A 20,862-nucleotide genomic window follows, 5' to 3' on the forward strand; every position below is an offset into this window, starting at 1 on the left:
GGAGGAGCGTGTCCACCTCTTCTGTTGCAGCGATGCGCAGCCGTGCCGCATGACTCACAACGGCACGGATGTAAACAGGGGGCGGGCTCAGGTAAGCCTAACCTGTACCTCTCCAGCCAATGGGACGCCGCGTGCCTCGGCCTACGTCTCAGATCCCGCGGCTTTGATTGGTCCTCCGCCGCGTTCGTTGTGCTGTACCGAGCGAGGCGTAGCTTCGCAATTACACCGCGTAACGGAGGAGAGAAGGGGAGGGGGGAGAGAGGAGAGAGAAGAAGGAAAAAAAAAAAGATTAATCTGTCAAAGGCGAATTTGTGTTCGGGATGGGACCGCTCTGACATTCCGTCCGACCGGAACGAAGCCCACAGGCGAACACAATATCAATGCACAGGGATTTGAGATCAAGCTGATGCACCGCCATAGCAGGTGGTGCTTGTATAATCGCCCAGGGTCTTCTCGCTCGTCTCCGCCGCCGCGTCGTTTCAGCACTGGACAGCGACCGGGACCATCGGACACCGAAGCCACCGAGGGAATCCTGAGGCGGGGTAAAGCGACGCAGCGCTGCCACAGCGTGTTGTGATTGACTGGGATTGTGTTGTTTGGTCGACGCTGTGTGTCGACACTGCGAGCGATGCTTTTGTTTTTGCCCGTTTGATTGACTGCTATATTCGTGTGTCCGATGTGTGGGATTGTTGAATAGCACACGGGTTTGCTGAGACTGTGTGGAGCATAAATGCCCTTGAAAGCTGCTCGCTGTGTGGGCTTTATGCATGTGTGTGTGCGTGTTTGTGTGCGAGGGAGACGGAGAGAGGGGTTATGGTGATTGTGGTAAGCAACTGCGCAATTGTCTGTCCCTGTCTGTCCATATCTCTCTCACTCTCTCTCTCTCTCTCTCTCTCTGTCGATGTCTCTCTCTCTGTCGATGTCTCTCTCTCTCTCTCTCCTTCCTCTGCTTCCACAGTCGGTCCGACCCTCACTTGGCTCGGGGCAATGCGCGGCTAGATGACTTCACTAGCCCACATCAACAAGCACCGCGGTATCCCGGACTAATATAGCAGCGCTACATCCCCCCCTCCTCTCTCTCTCTCTCTCTCTCTCTCTCTCTCTCTCTCTCTCTCTCTCTCTCTCTCTCTCTCCATTTCCATTCGCTGATCACGAGTCCACCCGTCCAAAGGCACCATGGGAAACCGTGGCATGGAGGATCTGATCCCGCTGGTCAACAAGCTGCAGGATGCCTTCAGCTCCATCGGCCAGGCCTGCAACCTGGACCTGCCGCAGATCGCAGTGGTCGGCGGTCAGAGTGCAGGGAAGAGCTCCGTGCTGGAGAACTTTGTAGGCAGGTAAAATTGACCACCAGAAATAGGATAATCCCTTCTCCGGTTAACCTTGAGGATGACATAAGAGGCCTATGGGGCCAATCTCTCTGTGCAGAGTTCAAACCATCTCTCCCCCCGGCTTTAAGTCGCTGCTGTTGCACCTTGTGATGACACCTTTTGTTTATGTTATGTGCAGTATTATTTTTTTGTCTTGTGGCCTAGGACAGAGGAGGGAAGCGGTATTTGGGTTACAGCAGCACCTTGGGGATTTCAGCCCAGTCAGTACCAACTGCAGTCAGGCTCCTTCACAGTGCTAGAAATATCCATCGCTCCCAAGCACCCCTTTTGGAGGGCATTCATATGCTGTTGACTCCATAAAAATGATACTGTCATGTTTTTTTTTGCATATAAAATGAAGATTGTGCAGAGCCATGTAACCATTTTAAAACACCATCCTGCTTCATGTCAACTCCCACTCCTGAAAACATACATGAATATTCATCATCTCGCCCTGGATTTTGGTCACCCTCAACAAATAAATCATGAGCGGATGAGGTTTTTTTTTTTTCAAGATATGGATTAAAGTATTCAACAACCACGAGTGGGACATAAATCCCAATGTTTATTTAAGTTAAAAGATGGAGCAGAAACACAGCCATGTCCCACAACAACGTCCTAATAGCTATGATTATCTATGGATATCAAAGAGATAAAGGGCTTTTTTAATTGACTCATTTATTGTAGCATTTCTCTTTTTGCGGGGCACCGTGTTTGCCTGTTGATATAATGTTATAATTTAAAGGGTCACTACGGTCTTGCATGTAAAGGTCAGTTTGCTGGTGCTGGTGTGACATCAGCTGTTTAATGTCTTCTGTGGCTCAGGGAGGAATTTTGTAACATCTGAGTAAGTAGGCTAACCCTGATGATATCATCAGAGGCATTGTAGTTAGGCTTTAGACTCTTTAACAGAAAACTGGGGGTATTGAGTTTGAAAGATGGGAGTAGGGACTGTCTAAGGAAATATACTGTAGATTTGCATTATGGGAAATGTAGGCCCCAGTGTTTTTGGAGATTGACTGGGGACTAAAAGTCAGAATGTCTCTGCTGCTTACATAGCTTACCTTCAGCTAGATTGTCTTCGGTGTAACCAAATATTCCTTTCTTGTGCACTTTTAACATGCATGTGTGCGGTTCCAGATGGATGCATTGATTTTTTTTTTTGTCCTGTTTCAGCCCTCATTGAGAGTCGTGATGCTGAGTAATGGTCCATCTGTCTAGAACTGGCTCTGCACAGCACTGAATGGACAAGCAGTGGGCTCGGGCTCTGAGGGTCGATACGGTTGTTGATAAGGTTTTCTCAGAACAGACCTTTAGCATGGGAGGTGGTCGTGATGGTTTGAGGCAAGCTCACGAGTGCATGCACAAAGGCACGCGAAACAAGTTGGTCTGGAACCCCCTAGGGAAATGATGAAGTCATCGTTTTTTTAAATGAGAACTCTCCTTGTCAGCGTTGCAGCACATTTTGACCTGTTGTTTATCAGGTCAGATTGTTCTGTACTGTTGAAGCACTTGGTTGCAGCAGCAGCAGCTGAAATGGCCCCGATTCAACTCCGGCTGTATTTATGGCATAGAGGATACCTGATTGGTGACACTGAAGGGCCTACAGTAGCTGGCATTTAGGGTATAATTAGAATATGATTGCCCTTCAAGAATTCAGAAGAAAAAAATCAAATGAAAATCAAATAAAAATAAATATATATATTTTTTTTGCCCCCAATATTGCTTATACTCTTTGAAGAATCTTACCATTGACTGTGTTTTGATATAATGAGTTTTGATTGGCTGTGTCTTCTCAGGGACTTTCTGCCCCGTGGATCTGGTATTGTTACCCGCAGGCCCCTGGTTCTGCAGCTTATCAGCGCTACTGCAGGTGTGTGAACAAGCATCTACCCACACACACACACACACACACACACACACACACACACACACACACACACACACACACACACACACACACACACACGTGCAGCATCCCTTTCTTTGCTTTTTAAATGATACAGTTTTTTTCCCCCTCTCACACTGGCACTATTTTTCTCTTGCATGCAGCACAGCCACCACTAATCCCACTCACATTGTCTTCGTTTTCATCCTCTTAGAATGGGCTGAATTCCTCCATTGCAAAGGAAAGAAGTTCACAGACTTCGATGAGGTTCGCCAAGAGATCGAGGCAGAGACGGACCGGGCCACAGGGGCCAACAAAGGAATATCGCCCGTCCCCATCAACCTGCGAGTTTACTCCCCTCATGGTGCGACGCCATATTCCAGCTTCCTTCTTTTTCACTGTCAAGTAACAGCACGCAATAACACGTTTGAATTAAGGTAGACTGTGGCAAGCTGTGAGTCATCGTACTCCCGCTCTTTGTATTCATAGCTGGCAGAAATATTTTGGGTCATTATAAATAAGAATGTGGTTTTTGGCAGCAAAAATAATTATACAGCATATATGAATTTCTATGTTGTTGAGGAATTAAAATGAGGTAGCTTTGTGTTAATATAGCGCAATATATTCATATTCAAGGCCATACCCAGTTGTCATTAGATTGTTTGCACTGAAAAAGTGAGTGCTGTCCTTTATAACCAGAGGCACGAATTGAAGTGAATATAATTGATAATGTGAATGTTATCTTATAGTGATTCACTTATCATTTTAGCTAAAGACTAAGTTTACTACCTTATATCTTTTTTCTTTTCTCTTTATTTTTTTTACATTTTCTGGTTTCACACTGAAAATATGTAGAGTTAACATCCAAGAACAAATTGGAATTACATCTTGAAATGCTGAGATACAGATGACAGATGGGTAATTGACTATAAATAATAACCTAAAATGCTTTAACACATACATGTTCATCAGATCTCTAGATCACCAATGTTCCTATACAAATCCCAGCTGTTATTAAGTGCAAACAGAGCCCAGACATAATCACCCATGGGAGATTTAAGTATCACTAAATTAAGACAACAATTTCATCATCTATTTTAAGAGGCAGAGGTTAGTTGTAGCTCTATATTTTCACCATAAGAACTAACTGTTGCATCGCCTAGCTAATGGATGAAGATGAAGCTAATATGGAATATGGTCGACATATCTGACCTGACACTAGTGAAATACTGTTATAACTGGGAAGAATTGAAATACCTCAAACTATGATATATTGTGCAAATAACATTTGCTTATATGAAACATCGGTTAGCAACTGATATTTCCCAATCCTGCTAAACTGGATAATACAATACACGATACTACAATACAACTCTGAAACAAACCCAAAGCAAAATACTAAAGGATTGTCTGATTGTCTGTCTTATTGCTTGTCCCCCTAAACTTATGTATTTCAGATATTTAATAGTAGATGGTGTTTGAGCCCTTTCAAACCACGAAATGCAGATTTTAATACATTTGGTAAGAAATGGCAATATTAACACCTGTATAATGTGTTCCATCAAAGCGCATAAACATAATTTAGTTTATAGCTTAACGTTATAATAGTTTGTAATGATGACTGGTTTAGAATTAAAAGGCTGTACACACAAACTTAGTAATGAATATTAAATATTTAAAGATTATGGTTATATACATGATAACGATTTATTGGTATTTATTACATGGTAATTTGGGGTCTCATTACAGTTTACAAAATTGGGTCAATAGTTCTAATTTGATGTTTATTTTAAATAAATAACCATAGGCCACCAAAATGTATTATTTCCATCTCTCTGTCTGTGCAGTCCTGAACCTGACTCTCATCGACCTGCCGGGCATCACTAAGGTGCCAGTCGGAGACCAGCCGGTGGACATCGAGCAGCAGATCCGGGACATGATCATGCAGTTCATCACCAGAGAGAGCTGTTTGATCCTGGCCGTCACTCCGGCCAACTCTGACCTGGCCAACTCTGATGCTCTCAAACTGGCCAAGGACGTGGATCCACAGGGTGAGCTCAGAGCACGGAAAGAATATTGGGAGTGAAGGAGGCTGTAGGTTGTAAAGAGTGGAAATGAAGCATGTGAGACTGACCTGAACAAGACATCGGATCTCCATCAGCTGCAGGCATGGTGCTCATTGTCTGACCTTGTTCTCTGACCTCTCTGAATGTGGGAACACAATTTCCCTACAGGGATCGATCAAGTGTCACATTATTATTAGAAACGAGGGGCTGAGAAGAGGGGGGAATGGAGGATAAGGAGGGCATGAAAAGATAAATGAGGAGAGGGGAGAAAGCAAGTCAGAAAGAGATGGGTGGAATAAAAAATAGAAAAACACAGAATAGGCAAAAGAAAAAGAGATGCTGGAAGTGGGATAATGAGGAAGGGTAAGAAAGGAATCAAAGTTATGTAATGCACAAGGAGTTTGACCTTCAGACAGGAGAGGAGGACACGGGAAAGGAGGAGGTATTTGCTACGAAGAGGAGAACAAAGTAACCTTGTGGGTGGGGATGAATAATATCAGACAAGGGGAGTGAGATAGAAGAAAACAGGAAGCTATAGGGAGACGGCATAACAGGTAATAGCCAGAAACGCTGGATGCAAAGCTGCACTGGGATGCGGGCAAAGGCGACATCTTTAAGTGCTCATTTTGTCAATGTTTCAATGTTATAAAACAGAAAAAAAACTCACAAGAGCGACCCAAAGCATTAATCTCCCCAACATCTTTTTGACCCCTCTTCTAGGTCTGAGGACTATTGGAGTAATCACCAAACTGGATTTGATGGACGAAGGCACAGATGCCCGAGAAATACTGGAGAACAAGTTGCTGCCCCTGCGAAGAGGTGTGTTCCTGTTATACAGTATCGTGATCTATGCCAGCCAGAGTCACTTGTACTCGCTCTTTCTCTTGTAACCTTTCCCTCTCACAGCCCTGCGTTCTTAATCACAGCATCCAATATCGCTGTCCTTGTTCTACCTTCTTCCACGTCGCTGCCTGCTTCTTCTATTTGCCTTCCCAGTGAAGTCGCTGCCTGTTTCTCCCGAGATTGTAATTCATTATTTCTCTCAATTTGTGCCCTCGTTTGTTAATTCCCAGGTTACATTGGAGTGGTGAATCGCAGTCAAAAGGACATCGATGGAAAGAAAGATATCAAAGCGGCGCTGGAGGCGGAGAGGAAGTTCTTCTTGTCCCACGCATCATACAGGCACATGGCGGAAAAAATGGGCACCCCACGACTGCAGAGAGTGCTCAACGAGGTGATCATAGATTCCCTCCCTGTGCTTTCCTACAGTGCACTTTACATAATTAATAATAAGAGGGGGGGGCTTTTTTTCTCTCTCGCTTCCATTGTATGTGTGTGGATGATATAAGACAGTCAGTATGTGGAAAATGCACTCGTTCTTTCTAGTTCAACTCCTTATAATTCCACATTTGCTCTACTTTGTTATGTAACATTCTCTATGAATACAGAGAAATACACAATCTTGATTGGTAAATCACTGTACAGACAAAATGGCAATACCATAATATATGCTCATTGACTCCATTTTGATTATTCTTTGTTTAATTTTTGCTAGCTTTGTGTCTCCACAGCAACTGACCAATCACATCCGGGACACCTTGCCAGCTTTCCGCAGCAAGCTGCAGTCCCAGCTGTTGGCTCTGGACAAGGAGGCCGAGGAATACCGGGGATACCGACCTGATGACCCGTCGCGCAAAACCAAGCAGCTGTTGCAGTCAGTGCCCTATTTTCCTCACATGAGCATTAACATGAGGCTTAGTTAATACATCTAAGTTTACTTATTTATTGCTACTTTTGCACTGAACAAGGAATGCACTTAATTTATTTAATCAGCTCTTATTTTAGATGTCAGAAGTCATTGCTGGTCTTTTATTTATCATGGGGATTTTTCTTTTTTATCGTTGTCATTTCAGGATGGTGCAGCAGTTCTCTGTGGACTTTGAGAAAAGGATTGAGGGGTCGGGGGATCAGGTGGACACAGTGGAGCTGTCTGGTGGAGCAAAAATCAACCGCATCTTCCACGAGCGTTTCCCCTTCGAGCTGGTCAAGGTGACGTAGAAGCACATGGAAGAATCGCACAATGCAAGACAGACAGACAAACAAACAAGTCACATAATCTGCTGGAGTACAATTATTTGACCTGTTTCAAATACAAATGGCAATGGTAACAAATTCATGACCTCATTGACCTCAATAATAGCCACAGCACTGACTCTTCTGCCTGATACACAGCTGCAGGATGACATTTTTTTTTAAGATAGCATTGGAGAGGCCTGTAGAATATTGCTCTCATGCAAACACAAGTTTATGATTATACATGTTTTGTTCAACAACATAATCTTTACAAATGAGCATTACTTTTTTGGAAGGGTGAAATGCTCAAAATTACCTTCACAGCAGCTGCATGAGTATACACGATGAGGCTGCGAATGATTAGGCAGCACGGTGATGTTTTGTTGTTGCTCTTAGCAACTGCCTTTTTAAAGACATTTAAAACCTTCAAAATTCATGAGAGGTATTAACATAACATAAACATAGTTTATGTTGTAGAACAAAACGTCCCATTGACTTTGAGACGAGGGAACCGGAGGTGCAAATGCAGAAATGCAAAATAGTGACACCCCCAGTAGAACTTTTTCCCCCATCATTTTAAGACAATTACATCATGAAGGCTGATTATAAAGCTAAATTACATATTTCACAGCCTCTCGTAGTTTTCTATTGAATAATCCCTAAATAGCTTCACTGTTGTTAATATATATTCCAACAACTCATAGTACAAATGCAGCCTTTTGTACCATTTTCTCTCTTTTTCATCCTGTCTCTCATCTATTAAACCTCTGTATCTGCACTGTTAACTCATCCTCTCTGTTCCCCTCAGATGGAGTGTGATGAGAAGGAGATGCGTCGAGAGATCAGTTATGCCATCAAGAACATCCACGGTATCAGGTAGGAATATGTCTCCCAAACTTAATAAACCAAAGTGTTTCCTCTTCAACACCCCCTGCTGTTGAACCGCAGCCTCAGGCACACAATCCCTACAAATATTTGAGATATACCAACCAGTGATATTACCACTGCTTGTTGCCGCACTATAAAAGTATAGATTTGTTGTTTTTCACAGACTGAAAACTGTCAAATATATTAATGATTATATGGTATACAAAAAGGAAAAGTACAGCTCTTTGATTTTGGTTTAAACCTAAAAATGTATGGTTTGTAAGGGAATGTATAAACAAGGGAGGAGCATGTTGTCTTTCTGATCGTTCCAGCCTCCAGTGTGTGTTTCTATATTGGTTCAGCAGCGGTTAGCCACCACAGCCTAAAGAATTGCCACCCAAGTGAAGAAATGTGATATTTAAAGAAACATACATTTTGGCCTGAAGTCCCTCCAATAGAAGGTCCAATATCTACCATGAGTGTTTTTAACACATCAATTAAACCCCTTTCTTACTGCGACCAAAGACAACAGAGCCAAAATCCAGATGAAATATTGGGAAAGGGAAACCACTTTTCATCACAACTGTATCCTCTTTCTCTTCCTCCTGGTGCGTTTCAGGACTGGACTTTTCACCCCGGACATGGCGTTTGAGGCCATCGTGAAGAAGCAGGTCATAAAGCTGAAGGAGCCGTGCGTCAAGTGTGTGGACATGGTCATCCAGGAACTGATTAACACGGTGCGCCAGTGCTCCAACAAGGTAACTCATCTTGTTCATTGGGGTGTGAACGTTTGAAATGAAAAAGAAAGGGAAAGATGGAACGAATGACGAGGATGCAGATTAAAAGACACGTCTTTTCGTCGTCATTCTTCCACATTCCTCGTCGTGGTGGAATGAGTGATAAGCTGTTTGATGTGTTTTCAGCTGGAATGCTTCCCCATGCTGCGCGAGGAGACTGAGAGAATTGTGACCTCTCACATCCGAGACAGAGAGAGTCGGGCCAAGGACCAGGTAACACTCATTAGATTGTGACATGTATGCACACATCTGTATCTGTCATTGTGATGTTATGGAATTATAAACAAGTTATCAATGAACCACAGATTACTATTGATAAACATCCTGTATAACATAATACATTTAGAGAAACAGATTTTGAAGCAGATTAGCTTAGCACAAAGACTGGGAATGGGGCAAAGGTTTAGCCTGGCTCTGTCTGAAAGTAACAAACTGCATACCAGACAGTCCAGAAATCTACCTCTCAGCTAAATAAAATGGTCTTTCCCAAAATGCCAAACTATTACGTTCCTCTCAGAATGACTCGCCGCGTGTTCGATGTTTTGTGTCGTTACAGGTTCTGCTGGTGATAGACATCCAGCTCTCTTACATCAACACTAACCACGAAGACTTCATTGGCTTTGCTAAGTAAAGACATCATCTATTAGCTTGGCTCCACCGTGATACATTTTTGTTTATGACTAAACATGTCAGGCAAAAACAAAATGTTATGAAGATCTCCTTTTATTCATATATTTTTTTTTCTCCATCTCTCTTCTCTACCTTCATCCCGTCTCTGCTGCCATCTCTCTCTCTCTCTCTCTCTCTCTCTCTCTCTCGGTTGTTTCTCTACCGCAGTGCGCAACAGAGGAGCAGTCAGACTAATAAGAGCCAGAGTTCAGCAGGAAATCAGGTGAGCATTAGTCATGTCTTGTATGTCACACACAAGCAGCCGAGCACAAGGTCAAGGGAGTCCTGCACAGCCACACGGCAGCAGGATGGCTACTGCAGAGACGTGCTGAAATGAAAGAATCTTTTGCATTGCACAGATTTTACCTTTATGTGTACATTTTAGCCTTCAGTTCTTAGATTTGGTTATTATTATTTTATATTTCAGTCATGCATGGTTTATTGTGTTTACCGGGGGCACCAGTTTTTTGTACAGCGGTCTGCTTGCTTCTTTGTTTTCATAATTTTATGTCCGTAAAAGAATCACGTCGGGTTCTATTACTTTATGCCACCATCATCACTGGTGTTGTTGTTGAGACATTTCCCTTTGTTTGAACCCCCTTCCTGTGTCATCAAGGTGCCACTTTGCATTTCATCCCCATCCCTTAGTGAGAATCTCAGCTGCCCTCTTATGGGTGTCTGTTGGTGAGTATTGCTCATTGTGGGTTATGGTTTGCAATGTCACTTGTGTCTGCAGTAACACTTCTGCCCATCGTGTGGTGCTCTCCAGGGCCGCTGCATAAGAACCTGTCATTTTTCTCGTTTTCTACTCTTGGTGGCGTTCAACAATGGCATATTGGCTGTGTAAGCTACTGTTGGGCAGAGGCATTTTTATTTAATACTAGTTGCACAAGAAGAGTTACCATTTGTTTTTTAGTGCCACAAGGTTTCTAAATCCCCCCCACCTCCCTTCCTGTTGCAGGCCTCCTCTCCTCCCGCATCAGGCCTGATTGTAAGAGTTTATTCTCTAACCTAATTCTCTAACCCCCCCCCCCCCCCCCCCTCCACCCACCAGCGCCCGCAGACTACAAGAGGTTGCCAACTAGACAAATGGAAATGAATTATTACCTTGGTTTGGCAGGTAGAATATCATCTCCAAGACTAAAAGAAGAAGCATTATTTATTTTATATCCAGGCGCAACCAAGCCCTCTAAAGTTTGCCTATGACAGAAAGGCTTTGTAATGATTTGGGTAACCTCCTTAGTAAGTCTTAGGCGGTGCAACACTGACAGTAATCTAACCTAATAATCACTTGGCACTGTGCCCGCAGGCCTGTTTATGTAGGGCTTGTAGGGTTAATACACCCAACACGGTTGACACACACACACATGCTTTGTGTGCTTGCAGCACTTAACACAATGAACACTTAACAAGCTAACACTGGCCTCTGCTTGGAGCAATGTGAGCACACTTCCTTGAATGTGAATGCACAAAAGACACAATGACACACCTAACCTGACCTTCACACCCATCTCATCGCAATTCATGCATTGATTACCTGCACAGATTAATTTTGGCATACCTTTAGCCACGGTATGTTTTATCAAAACGATTTTGGATGAAGAACTCCTGTCGTCGCCGTCTTTTTCTTTCTTCTTCATTTTTTCTGCAATTTCTGATTTTCGGACCATCCCCTCCCCGCAGGTCATTCGCAAAGGCTGGCTGACCATCAACAACATCAGCATCATGAAGGGAGGAGCCAAGGAGTACTGGTTCGTGCTGACAGCCGAGAGCCTCTCCTGGTTCAAGGATGATGAGGTGAGTAGAGCATACTTGTTATAATAACAATCCATCAAATCCCTCTTAATGTGAAAGGTGTCGCTCGTCATAACGCATCCACAGAGAATTATTACCTGAGTCGGTAGAACCACCTTGACTTATGATGCATTTTATTGACTTGCGGAGCTATTTTTTGAGTATTTAGCAGATAAAAAGAACATTTTTAGTTTTTTAATCCATATTTAGGACCTTGATTTTAACATCAGGATGGAGATCCAGTAAAAAATCAGACAAATATTATGTGTGGAATTATTCTTTGTGCATTTAACAAAATAAATCAAGTAAAACTGATAGATGACAGTCTGGTGTTGTGCAGAACAGAACCAACAATTAACTTCACACATGGTAAATGACTCGGAACTCAAGGGTGAAATGTATTCGTTTTATTTCCATTGTCATAATACATCATAAAGACCCAACAACTATACTGTTTTTTGGAGAAAAGCACACCTTTTGCACCACTCTGCATCGACGGGATGCAGCATTCGGTCCTTCCTGCCGGCTCATTAGGCGGGCTGATGTCTATCTGCCTGTCTGTGCCTGCTGTACAGGTTGGAGGTTATTCTGCACAGCAAGTGTAGATAGGCAGACACACTGCAACTCCTTCAGCCAGTTGGTGTTGATTCTGCATTGTCGTTTGTTTATTGGATCTTGTTTGGTCCCTCGCCTGGTTTGCAGAATAGATTTTCGTATCTGGTTCCACTTTAATGTAGGTCAGCTCACTATTTGGGAGCCTTTGCCGAAGAGTCACTCTTACGTATGTGTAGAGTTTGGCCCTGGTTCTTGTCATTCACTGCTTCTTTCCATTCATCTTTCCCTTTGTCTCTCCGTTTCCCTTCTTTTCTCTTTCTTCCCTCCTCTCCACCTCTTTCCACTGGGAGTTCAGGCATTCACTCTGCACATTTGGAATAGTCCCAATCCCCACCAAATGCTCACTCACAGACACCCAAAAATATATGAAAGCATACTCAGCCCTCAGAGAGCACGTGGGCCGCACAGCACTGGGTCTGCCGTTTGACATTTGATACGCCAGTGTGGTAATGTAGGAAATTATAGACTCCACTGGCTTCGCCTTGTATATTTCTGTTTTACACCCCGTGAACTTTCTATAGTCACATACGCATGCATGTGTGTACACACGTGGATGCACACACACACACACACACACACACACACACACACACACACACACACACACCAGCACACCCTCCTCCCTCCTGTGGTTGGCAGTTACTTTGGAACCGCTTGCATTCTTGGCAGGAAAATCCAGAGTTTTTAATCCAAACATCAGCCTCCAATGTTTCGGCGGAGAGAACCCCCCCTCTATTAAATATCAATACCCCCCCCCCCCCCCCCCCCCCCCACCCCAGTTCTGTTTCTGACCTTCAACTCTAGGAGTCACTATAGTTGCGTTTCCACTAACTTTCACCAACAACACAAGAGCTGCTAAAATAGACCTACACTCATTAACTGACCAGTCAAACAAAGCACATCCTGTGTGCATATATATATATATATATATATATATATATATATATATTTGATGCACTTTAGTAGCTTTTGCTTATTATTTCTTGCACCATCTGCAGAACACTTCTCCTCCCAGCCGTTTTGCAGTTATTTGACACCACGACTATCTAGTTTACATCACTGTCCTCCGCCTTAAGCCTTCCAGCTCCATTTTGGCCACCCACGGAAATAACTTCACTGGAGGTGTCTGCCTGTATTTTCAAACTCAACTTGATTGATTGGCCCTCGTTCCCTTGGCCTGTGTTAGACGCCTTGCAGCCATGCTCGCTCCTCCCCCCCCCTTCCAGTGGACCACATCTTCATCAGAGCACCAGGCTAGCAGCCCTCACACTTACTCATTCATGCTATAAATTATGTGAGCTCACCATTTTGTGAGCTCGGGCTTCAAATCTTTTATCACACAAATGATGGCTCAGAATTTGGAGTCTTTCACACCTTGGTTTTCACAGCGCGTTGTCAAATCTGCGGTTAGTGTTGAAAATTGGTGATGTAAGTTTATTCCAAAAAAAAAAAAAATAAGTGAAAAGGAAGTGGCGAGTGTTAGAATGGACAAAATACAGATGAATATAGATCACATACACATTATAACTAGATAAAACAATAGCAAAGGGTGAGAAGGAAGGAACAGATGCAAAAAAAAACTAAAAACCCAGACATCTTGGAGGCCTGAAATGCCAACAGAGAGACAGAGAGAGCGACACAGAAAGACAGACTGACAGAAGAGGGTCCATGCCCAGTCTAACCAATGTGCAGACTACTGTACACCAGTATTATAATGAACAGGTAGTCTGAACACTGGGTGGACGGAGCCGGAGTTAAGAGCCAGGCCCTGTGTGCTGTTTTCTGCCATTCCAGATGCTCGCGGCCGGCTCTGTCGTCTGTGCCCTCCCTTCGCCCCTCTCCATTTTGGCTGCAAAGGATCCCATCTATCAGAAAAAAAACACCCATCGAAAACTGCAAATTCGCCGCATCCGCGCTCGCCGCCTTCCCCAGCCTTTTGGTGCACGTCTCTTGCCGTGTTTATTTGTTTTGGTAAGACGTTTGAGCTCTGGGTCCCCTCGCGGTCCGTTTTGGTCACGCCGGCCATGAAGAGTATCCAGCCTTGACGTGGCATATTCGCTCAGACGACTGGGACAGACTGGCTGCACGTTCAGGGAGGGGGTATTACAAAAAAGAGGGAAAGAGAGAGACGGAGGGGGGGTGAGGGGGGTGAGTGAGTGAGTGAGAAAAGGGAGAGGAAGAGAGAGGAAGAGGGAGGAGACCCATGTGACCATATATGGGCTGCGGTGACCCCTTGGGGAATACAAAGCAGAAGAGTCTGCAGAGTTTTCTTGTCTTTTTTTTTTATTTTTTTTTTACGTCTATCCTCATCCTCCTTTAATTCTTACCTGCCACCATCTACCATCTCTTCCCGGACCCTCAGACCAGATGTGGGCTTTCTTCTGCAAATCTTTTGCAAATCCACTTTAGTGTTCCTTCTTCTCGGTCTCTCCTCCTCCTTCAGCCGCCGTCTCTTTAACTTCTCCCTCCTTCCTTGGTTCTCTGTGTGCTGCTAAGCACTACCAGATGTTGAGTTTTAACGCCAGGCTGTCATTTAATCTCTCCCTCTCTCGCTCACTCTCCCTCCTTCTCCAAAAAAAAAAAAAAAAATCAGGCAGGAAGTGGGCCCCTCTGGAATGGAAAGAAAAAATATTGAGAAAATATAGAGGGGGAGGGATAAAAGAAAAAAAAAAAGGCAGAGAGGTTTAAGAAAGATGGAGACTAGGATGGAGTGTAAAAGTGAAGAGCAGAGATTCTTCAACCGAAGCATCCATCACAGGCCGCCCTTTGAATGTGTCACAGTTGTGCTTGAGCTTCTACCTCCGAGGAGGAACGTTGTGTTTAATCACTGGACCTCCTGTGCTCGCGTCTATCTGCGTTTTCGTCCGTTTAGTCCGCCTTTAGCTGCCAGCTCTCCCTGGCAAAAAACGCACCGTGAAGAACGACTGTGTCTTGACCCACACCAGTAATGACTTCCACATGTGCTCTCCTTCTCCGTTTTCTTTCTCTGTTTCCCCTTCCCCACCCACTCCCCCTCTACCTCCCACTCTCATTTCTCCCCCATTCCTCCTCCCTCTGTCACCCCCTTTCTCTTTGCTCACCCCCCTCTGCCCCATTTTTTTTTTTTTTTAAACCTGATTTCACCTTTCTCTTATGGACATATTCTTGCACATTTTGTGCCAATTTCGTTGCACAAGAATTTGTGAAAACGCGAAACTCAGCGAATTGCGTTAGTCGTAAAAAAGCACTCATAATCCATACCTTGTGATTCCCTCATTCACAGGAGAAAGAAAAGAAGTACATGCTCCCTCTGGACAACCTAAAGGTCCGCGATGTGGAGAAGAGTTTTATGTCCAGCAAGCACATATTCTGTATTTTCAATACAGAGTCAAGGTCAGCTGTGAGATATTTTTTTACTTGTACTTTTCAAGTTTCTGCAAATAAAACAAGACTTTTCACAGCAATTTCATGCAGTCGATAGAGTCCCAGGCCTGTACGCTGGTGCGGCAGCTGAAATATGTTTTGGATTATGTGTTTTTGTACAGTATGTATGCATGAATGTACGCACGATCGCAGACTGGGACAAACTGAGTATTTCTAATAAATGTACAGCTCCATTTAAGAGTACAAAGTACAAAAAAATAAGGTAGATAAGAATAACTATGTCAATTATTATTGGGGATTATTTTAAAAACAGTTACTCGAAGGTCTTGATGTTGTAATAGTGGGTTGATGATGATAAAATAGGAAAAAGCCCAGACAAAACCCTAATCTATTCACAATATGGTGCATCTGTATTGAAGGCCTGAACTTTGAGTAATTTGTGCAAAACATCCTGTAAAACATTTAGTGATAATTCATCCCTCTGTGGTCAAAACGCTAGAAAGGGGTGAACTACGAAATATCTCACATGTAATGAGGCACATAGCCTAATACTGTTCTATATGTCCGATTTTATATCTGCAGCATTTTTGCTAGTTTTAAAAATAGTAAATCATTCATAGTTCAATTGTTATGTTCATCTAATGAAATGGTGGAAGATGAATGCGTGTTGTCCTGTGTCATCATTCAGGAATGTTTACAAGGACAATCGTACCCTGGAGTTGGCTTGTGACTCTCAGGATGACGTGGACAGCTGGAAGTCTTCTCTCCTCCGTGCTGGGGTCTATCCTGAGAAAGTCATGGCGGTGAGCAAACTCATTTATTCTCCCCTCAATCGCTCCTTTACTCCCTGCGTACCCCTCCTCCTCATGTATTATTATTTATATATTGACCTTTCCTCTTTAACATTATTGGTATTTTATTATTTACTCTTAGTTATTTTTTTAAATATTTAAAAACATTTGACAAATGGCAAAATGTTGCCTTGTTTTCCTAAAATATACACTTTAAAGTTCACATGCCATTATTTTAGAAACAAACATGAGCATCCTGTTTGAAATAATCAGTGTCATACAGTGCATCCAATATATTTTGTAAATGTCGACCCCTCACTTCTCATGCATTTTTGTCATTGCCTCTCTTTACTTCCCCTTTATCCACACAGGTTGAGAGTGAGACCACCGCCGCCACAGAGAACTTCTCCATGGACCCTCAGCTGGAGCGTAAAGTGGAAACCATCCGTAACCTGGTGGACTCCTACATGGCTATTGTCAACAAGTGCATCCGTGACCTCATGCCCAAGACCATCATGCATCTCATGATCAACAACGTAAATAAAAAAAAAGATGACTCTCTTCATTTATGTTGGCTTTGAAGTCAGCTTTCCTTTGCTTTGTCCATCAGAAGGCCTGTACTTGTTACTTCCCTTTCACATTTCTGATTCATCATCGTGCACTACCTCTTCCTGCCACTAGGTGAAGGACTTCATCAATGCGGAGCTGTTGGCCCAGCTGTACTCTGCAGGCGACCAGAATGCCCTGATGGACGAGTCCCAGGAGCAGGCCCAGAGGAGAGATGAGGTGCTGAGGACCCACCAGGCTCTGAAGGAGGCCCTACTCATCATTGGTGATATCTCCACCTCCACCATCACCGTCCCCTTGCCTCCGCCTGTCGACAACTCGTGGGTGGGTGGAACCACTGGTGGTCGCAGGTAAAGTTACTCGTATTAAACTGATCATATATGTATTCTTTAACCATTTAAAACAAAAGCATATTGTTGGCTGCTTTCCTAGACATTATTCATGGCTATATCTTGTCCCTTCTCCAGGTCTCCTCCAGCCAGCCCCACTGCCCCCAGGAGGATGTCTTCAGGCCAGCGCCCAGCTCCCCGGGGCGCCCCACCACCACCAAACCGCCCAGGACCCCTGGGGCCCTTCAATAACAGTGCTGACAGCCCTCAGGCTCCCAGTCGCCCTAACCGGGCCCCTCCTAGTATCCCCAGGTAAATGCAACCTTTATATAATGTCAGTAAGATGCAGAAGATGTCCTTATGAGGGCGGAGATGATGAAGACCCTTATAACTTCCATTTCAAATGAATAGTACTCCATGTGGCTGACTGAAACTTGGGAGCAAATCTCCAGAAAAGAGGTGATATAAATTTACATATAAATGAAATTGTAACATTATCAGTTAAAGACAAAAAGACTAGAGGGCCTTATTTGCTCATTTTACACCTTATTAAGCTCTGAATCAACTCAGACGCTCTTATTTAAGTAGAGAAGGAATGAAAAATGCTTTTTAACAGCAAAAGGTTTTTACAAAAGAATACATTTAAATCAAAATCCAATCATCTTTTCTTCCTGTAAAATAAAATATGACGTGTTTTATCCAGGAGCAACAGCCCTCTGTAGCTCCATATCACGCAGCATTCCAAGCCCGCCCACTTTCTAGTGGTCCAATCAAATGCGAATGATTTGATTTCAATCCCTCTTCTAACTGTTCACCGTTCAAATATCCAGTTTCACTGGGGGATAGTCACGGTGCAGAAACCAAAGATGCTCTGCCGCTTCACCGGGACGTTAACTGGTCCATATCTGCCACTCGATCAAGAGATTATTTTTCTCTCAGCCTTCAACTAAACTAAGCTAACCGGCTCATGGTGGTAGCTTCATATTTAGCGTACAGCGTTGACAGTGGCATCGACCTTCTCATCTCGCCACCTCTATTAGCGTTTCACAATCTTTACATTCATCATTTTGACATTGAAGAATTTCTTCTGTGAAACATTGCATCTCTTAAAACTGTGTGAGGACTAATGTCGTCTCTTTTCTTGTCTCCTTTTGTCTTATTTCCCTTTCTCCTCTTATCTGTCCCACATCTCGTCTGCCCTGTTCTCGGACACGCTTTCTCACACGTTTTCATTCGTTCTCCACCCAAGCCGGCGACCCCCGCCATCTCCTACAAGACAAGCCCCGCCATAAAGGTCTAAATGGGTTCCTCCGACGCTCATCTCCCTCCCTCGTCCACGCCATCCTTCTCTCTATTAGCCATGGCTCTGTTGTCCTGGTCTCTCCTTAGTGCAGACACTGAAGTCTTTGACCCCTTTGACCCTCAATTTCCTGCCAGGTGACGATGTCCATATATCTATGTACAGTATGGTACTTGTCTTGTGGTGTATGTGTATGTGCGCTTGTCGCTCGCCTGTGGTCCAGGTTTGCTTAGCAGATCCACTACCCAGGATCAGTCCCTGGAACCTCTACCCCCCCTTCCTCACAAAACCACTCCCCAAGTCAGCCCCTACCCCCACTTGCTGCTTCTACATGAAAAAACGCTCAGCAGCCGTACTGCCCTACTCATTCCAAAATGCAGCATGGCACATGAGCTGCTTTTATTGCATGGGAGTGTGTGTATGTAGTGTGTGTGTGAGAGAGAAAGTTTTGTGTGTATGTATATGGGGGAGGGACTAATTTGCCTATATGTAGGCTGGGTTTTGATTTACTATTGTATTAATTTATTGTATAATGCCCCCTTAAGTGTTAATTATCAGCTTAATGTTCTCTTAGGAACAGAAGTTGTGTGTGTGTGTGCGTGTGTGTGTGTGTGTGTGTGTGTGCGTGTGTATGCGTGTGTGCTTGTGTGTGTGCGTGTTTGTGCACTAGAAGTAATTCTGTGTACGTGTGTGTGTGTGTGTGTGTGTGAGTGCGTGAGGACACGTGTGCATGTGCTGTCCGTCTGCACGTTTGTTGGCGTTTCAGTTGTATTCGTTTTCATGGTCAAAGCTGTCAATGATGAATCATGAAACCCTCGGGAGTAAATTTAATGTTGGACTTTTGTGAGTTGTTCCTGTGTTGTAGTAGCAGCCATACACACATAGCAAGGCTGAGGAGCACCTTCAGTATTCTCTATATGGAAACAGCCTCAATAATGCATTTAACCTTGTCATAGGTGTCCACCTGTGCTGTATCAATGGTCAAGTTGTGACTGTTGCAGCCTTAAGCTCAGATTCAGATGCTGACTTGTGAGAAGGAAAAAAAAAACTAAAAAAACACAACGTAACATGACAAAACACAAGTTCCTTCTTGAACGAACAAAGAACATGCATTTACATGTTTCCATTTAGCCTTTTTCTCAGGTTTGAAACATGCATGCCCATCACAAACTAGCTCACTTTCCCTTTTTCTCAGCTCTTCTAGTCTCTCGCATTCCCTCTTCTCTCACAACCATCCAAGCCAGTCAGTCAGCGTCTCCATCAGAGCTTAAGGTGGTATTGTCAATGTTCAAGTGCTTCTTTGTCAGTTTGTTATTGTGTATATGGGCCGAAACTGTGTTCTGATGTATATTGGTAATGATAAGGAGATACTGTACCTGTGGACTATTAAGACCTCATCAAGGATCCTAGCGCTTTAATCGTTCTCTGTGTCTCTATTCACTAAAGGCTCTCTTCACTCTGATTTAGACTGCCTTACCGGCATGAGTTACAATTCTGTATTGCCAAAGCTAAATGTTGAAAGAGAATTGGATAGTTGGGGGAAAAAAAAAGAAAAAGAAAAAGTAAATGTGCTGAAGAACAACAACAAAATGGTTCCAGTTGTAGTAATATGGCATTGTTTAGCAGAGGGCATAATGTTAAACTGGGGAATTGCAACAGTTGTTATTTTCTGTGTCTCTGTATCGCTCCTCAATAAACTTCTTCCTCATATTATCTCATTTTGTCAACGGAGTTGTTATTTTTAAAGCCACTGGGTTTTGGGGACATTACTTGAGTGCAACACAATACTGTGTTGTCAAATAATCTGCTCTGGTTTGCTCCCTTGCTCACTGATAAATACAAAAACTTTATCTATTCTGCCAAATTACTTCTTCAAGATCACAAACTTAATATTGAATCCAGAGACTTTTAACACTTTATAGGTTATTAATGGAAAATCCCCATTGGTAGACTTTCTTTTAGAAGATAGCACTAATTTGTCTTCACAGAATTAGTACCAAGGCAGTACGTAACATTTATATTGTTTTCAAAGAAAATTATATTCAGAACTTGCAACTTCAAAAAACAAAAAAAAAACTAAATGATTGATTGATGGCCATAACTGCAGAGCAGAGCAAAACCATCAGCTACACAACAACAGAAAACCAGAAGCATATTTTTGCATGCATTCTTGTTATCAAAATGTAGGAAAATATCTTAATATTCAGTTGTATACAATTGGCATTGCATCATTTATATGTATACAGTCAATATACTTCATAAACCATCTGGCACTAAACCCGTATTTGAAATTAGGGATCAAACCAGCAGGTACTAAATAAGTAATATATTTGTTTTTCTTTAGAAATCAAAATATATCTAAACCAGTGCATG

General features: G+C 43.2%; 1 protein-coding gene across 1 annotated transcript; it reads left to right on the forward strand.

The window, feature by feature from the left end:
• Nucleotides 1–263: 263 nt before the first annotated feature.
• Nucleotides 264–19,337, forward strand: dnm3b (dynamin 3b). The gene is made up of 21 exons (XM_084007329.1): nt 264–542; nt 959–1,337; nt 3,170–3,243; nt 3,473–3,622; nt 5,106–5,309; nt 6,045–6,143; nt 6,398–6,558; nt 6,896–7,038; nt 7,238–7,373; nt 8,206–8,273; nt 8,884–9,022; nt 9,188–9,274; nt 9,618–9,688; nt 9,899–9,953; nt 11,414–11,527; nt 15,402–15,511; nt 16,191–16,305; nt 16,665–16,829; nt 16,975–17,210; nt 17,328–17,501; nt 18,439–19,337. Exons 2-21 carry the CDS (start codon nt 1,177–1,179, stop codon nt 18,479–18,481), a joined length of 2,505 nt encoding a protein of 834 aa, XP_083863455.1. The 5' UTR covers nt 264–542; nt 959–1,176; the 3' UTR covers nt 18,482–19,337.
• Nucleotides 19,338–20,862: the final 1,525 nt, after the last annotated feature.

The sequence above is a fragment of the Eutrigla gurnardus genome (assembly GCF_963514095.1).
Source record: "Eutrigla gurnardus genome assembly, chromosome: 4".
NCBI lineage: Eukaryota > Metazoa > Chordata > Actinopteri > Perciformes > Triglidae > Eutrigla > Eutrigla gurnardus.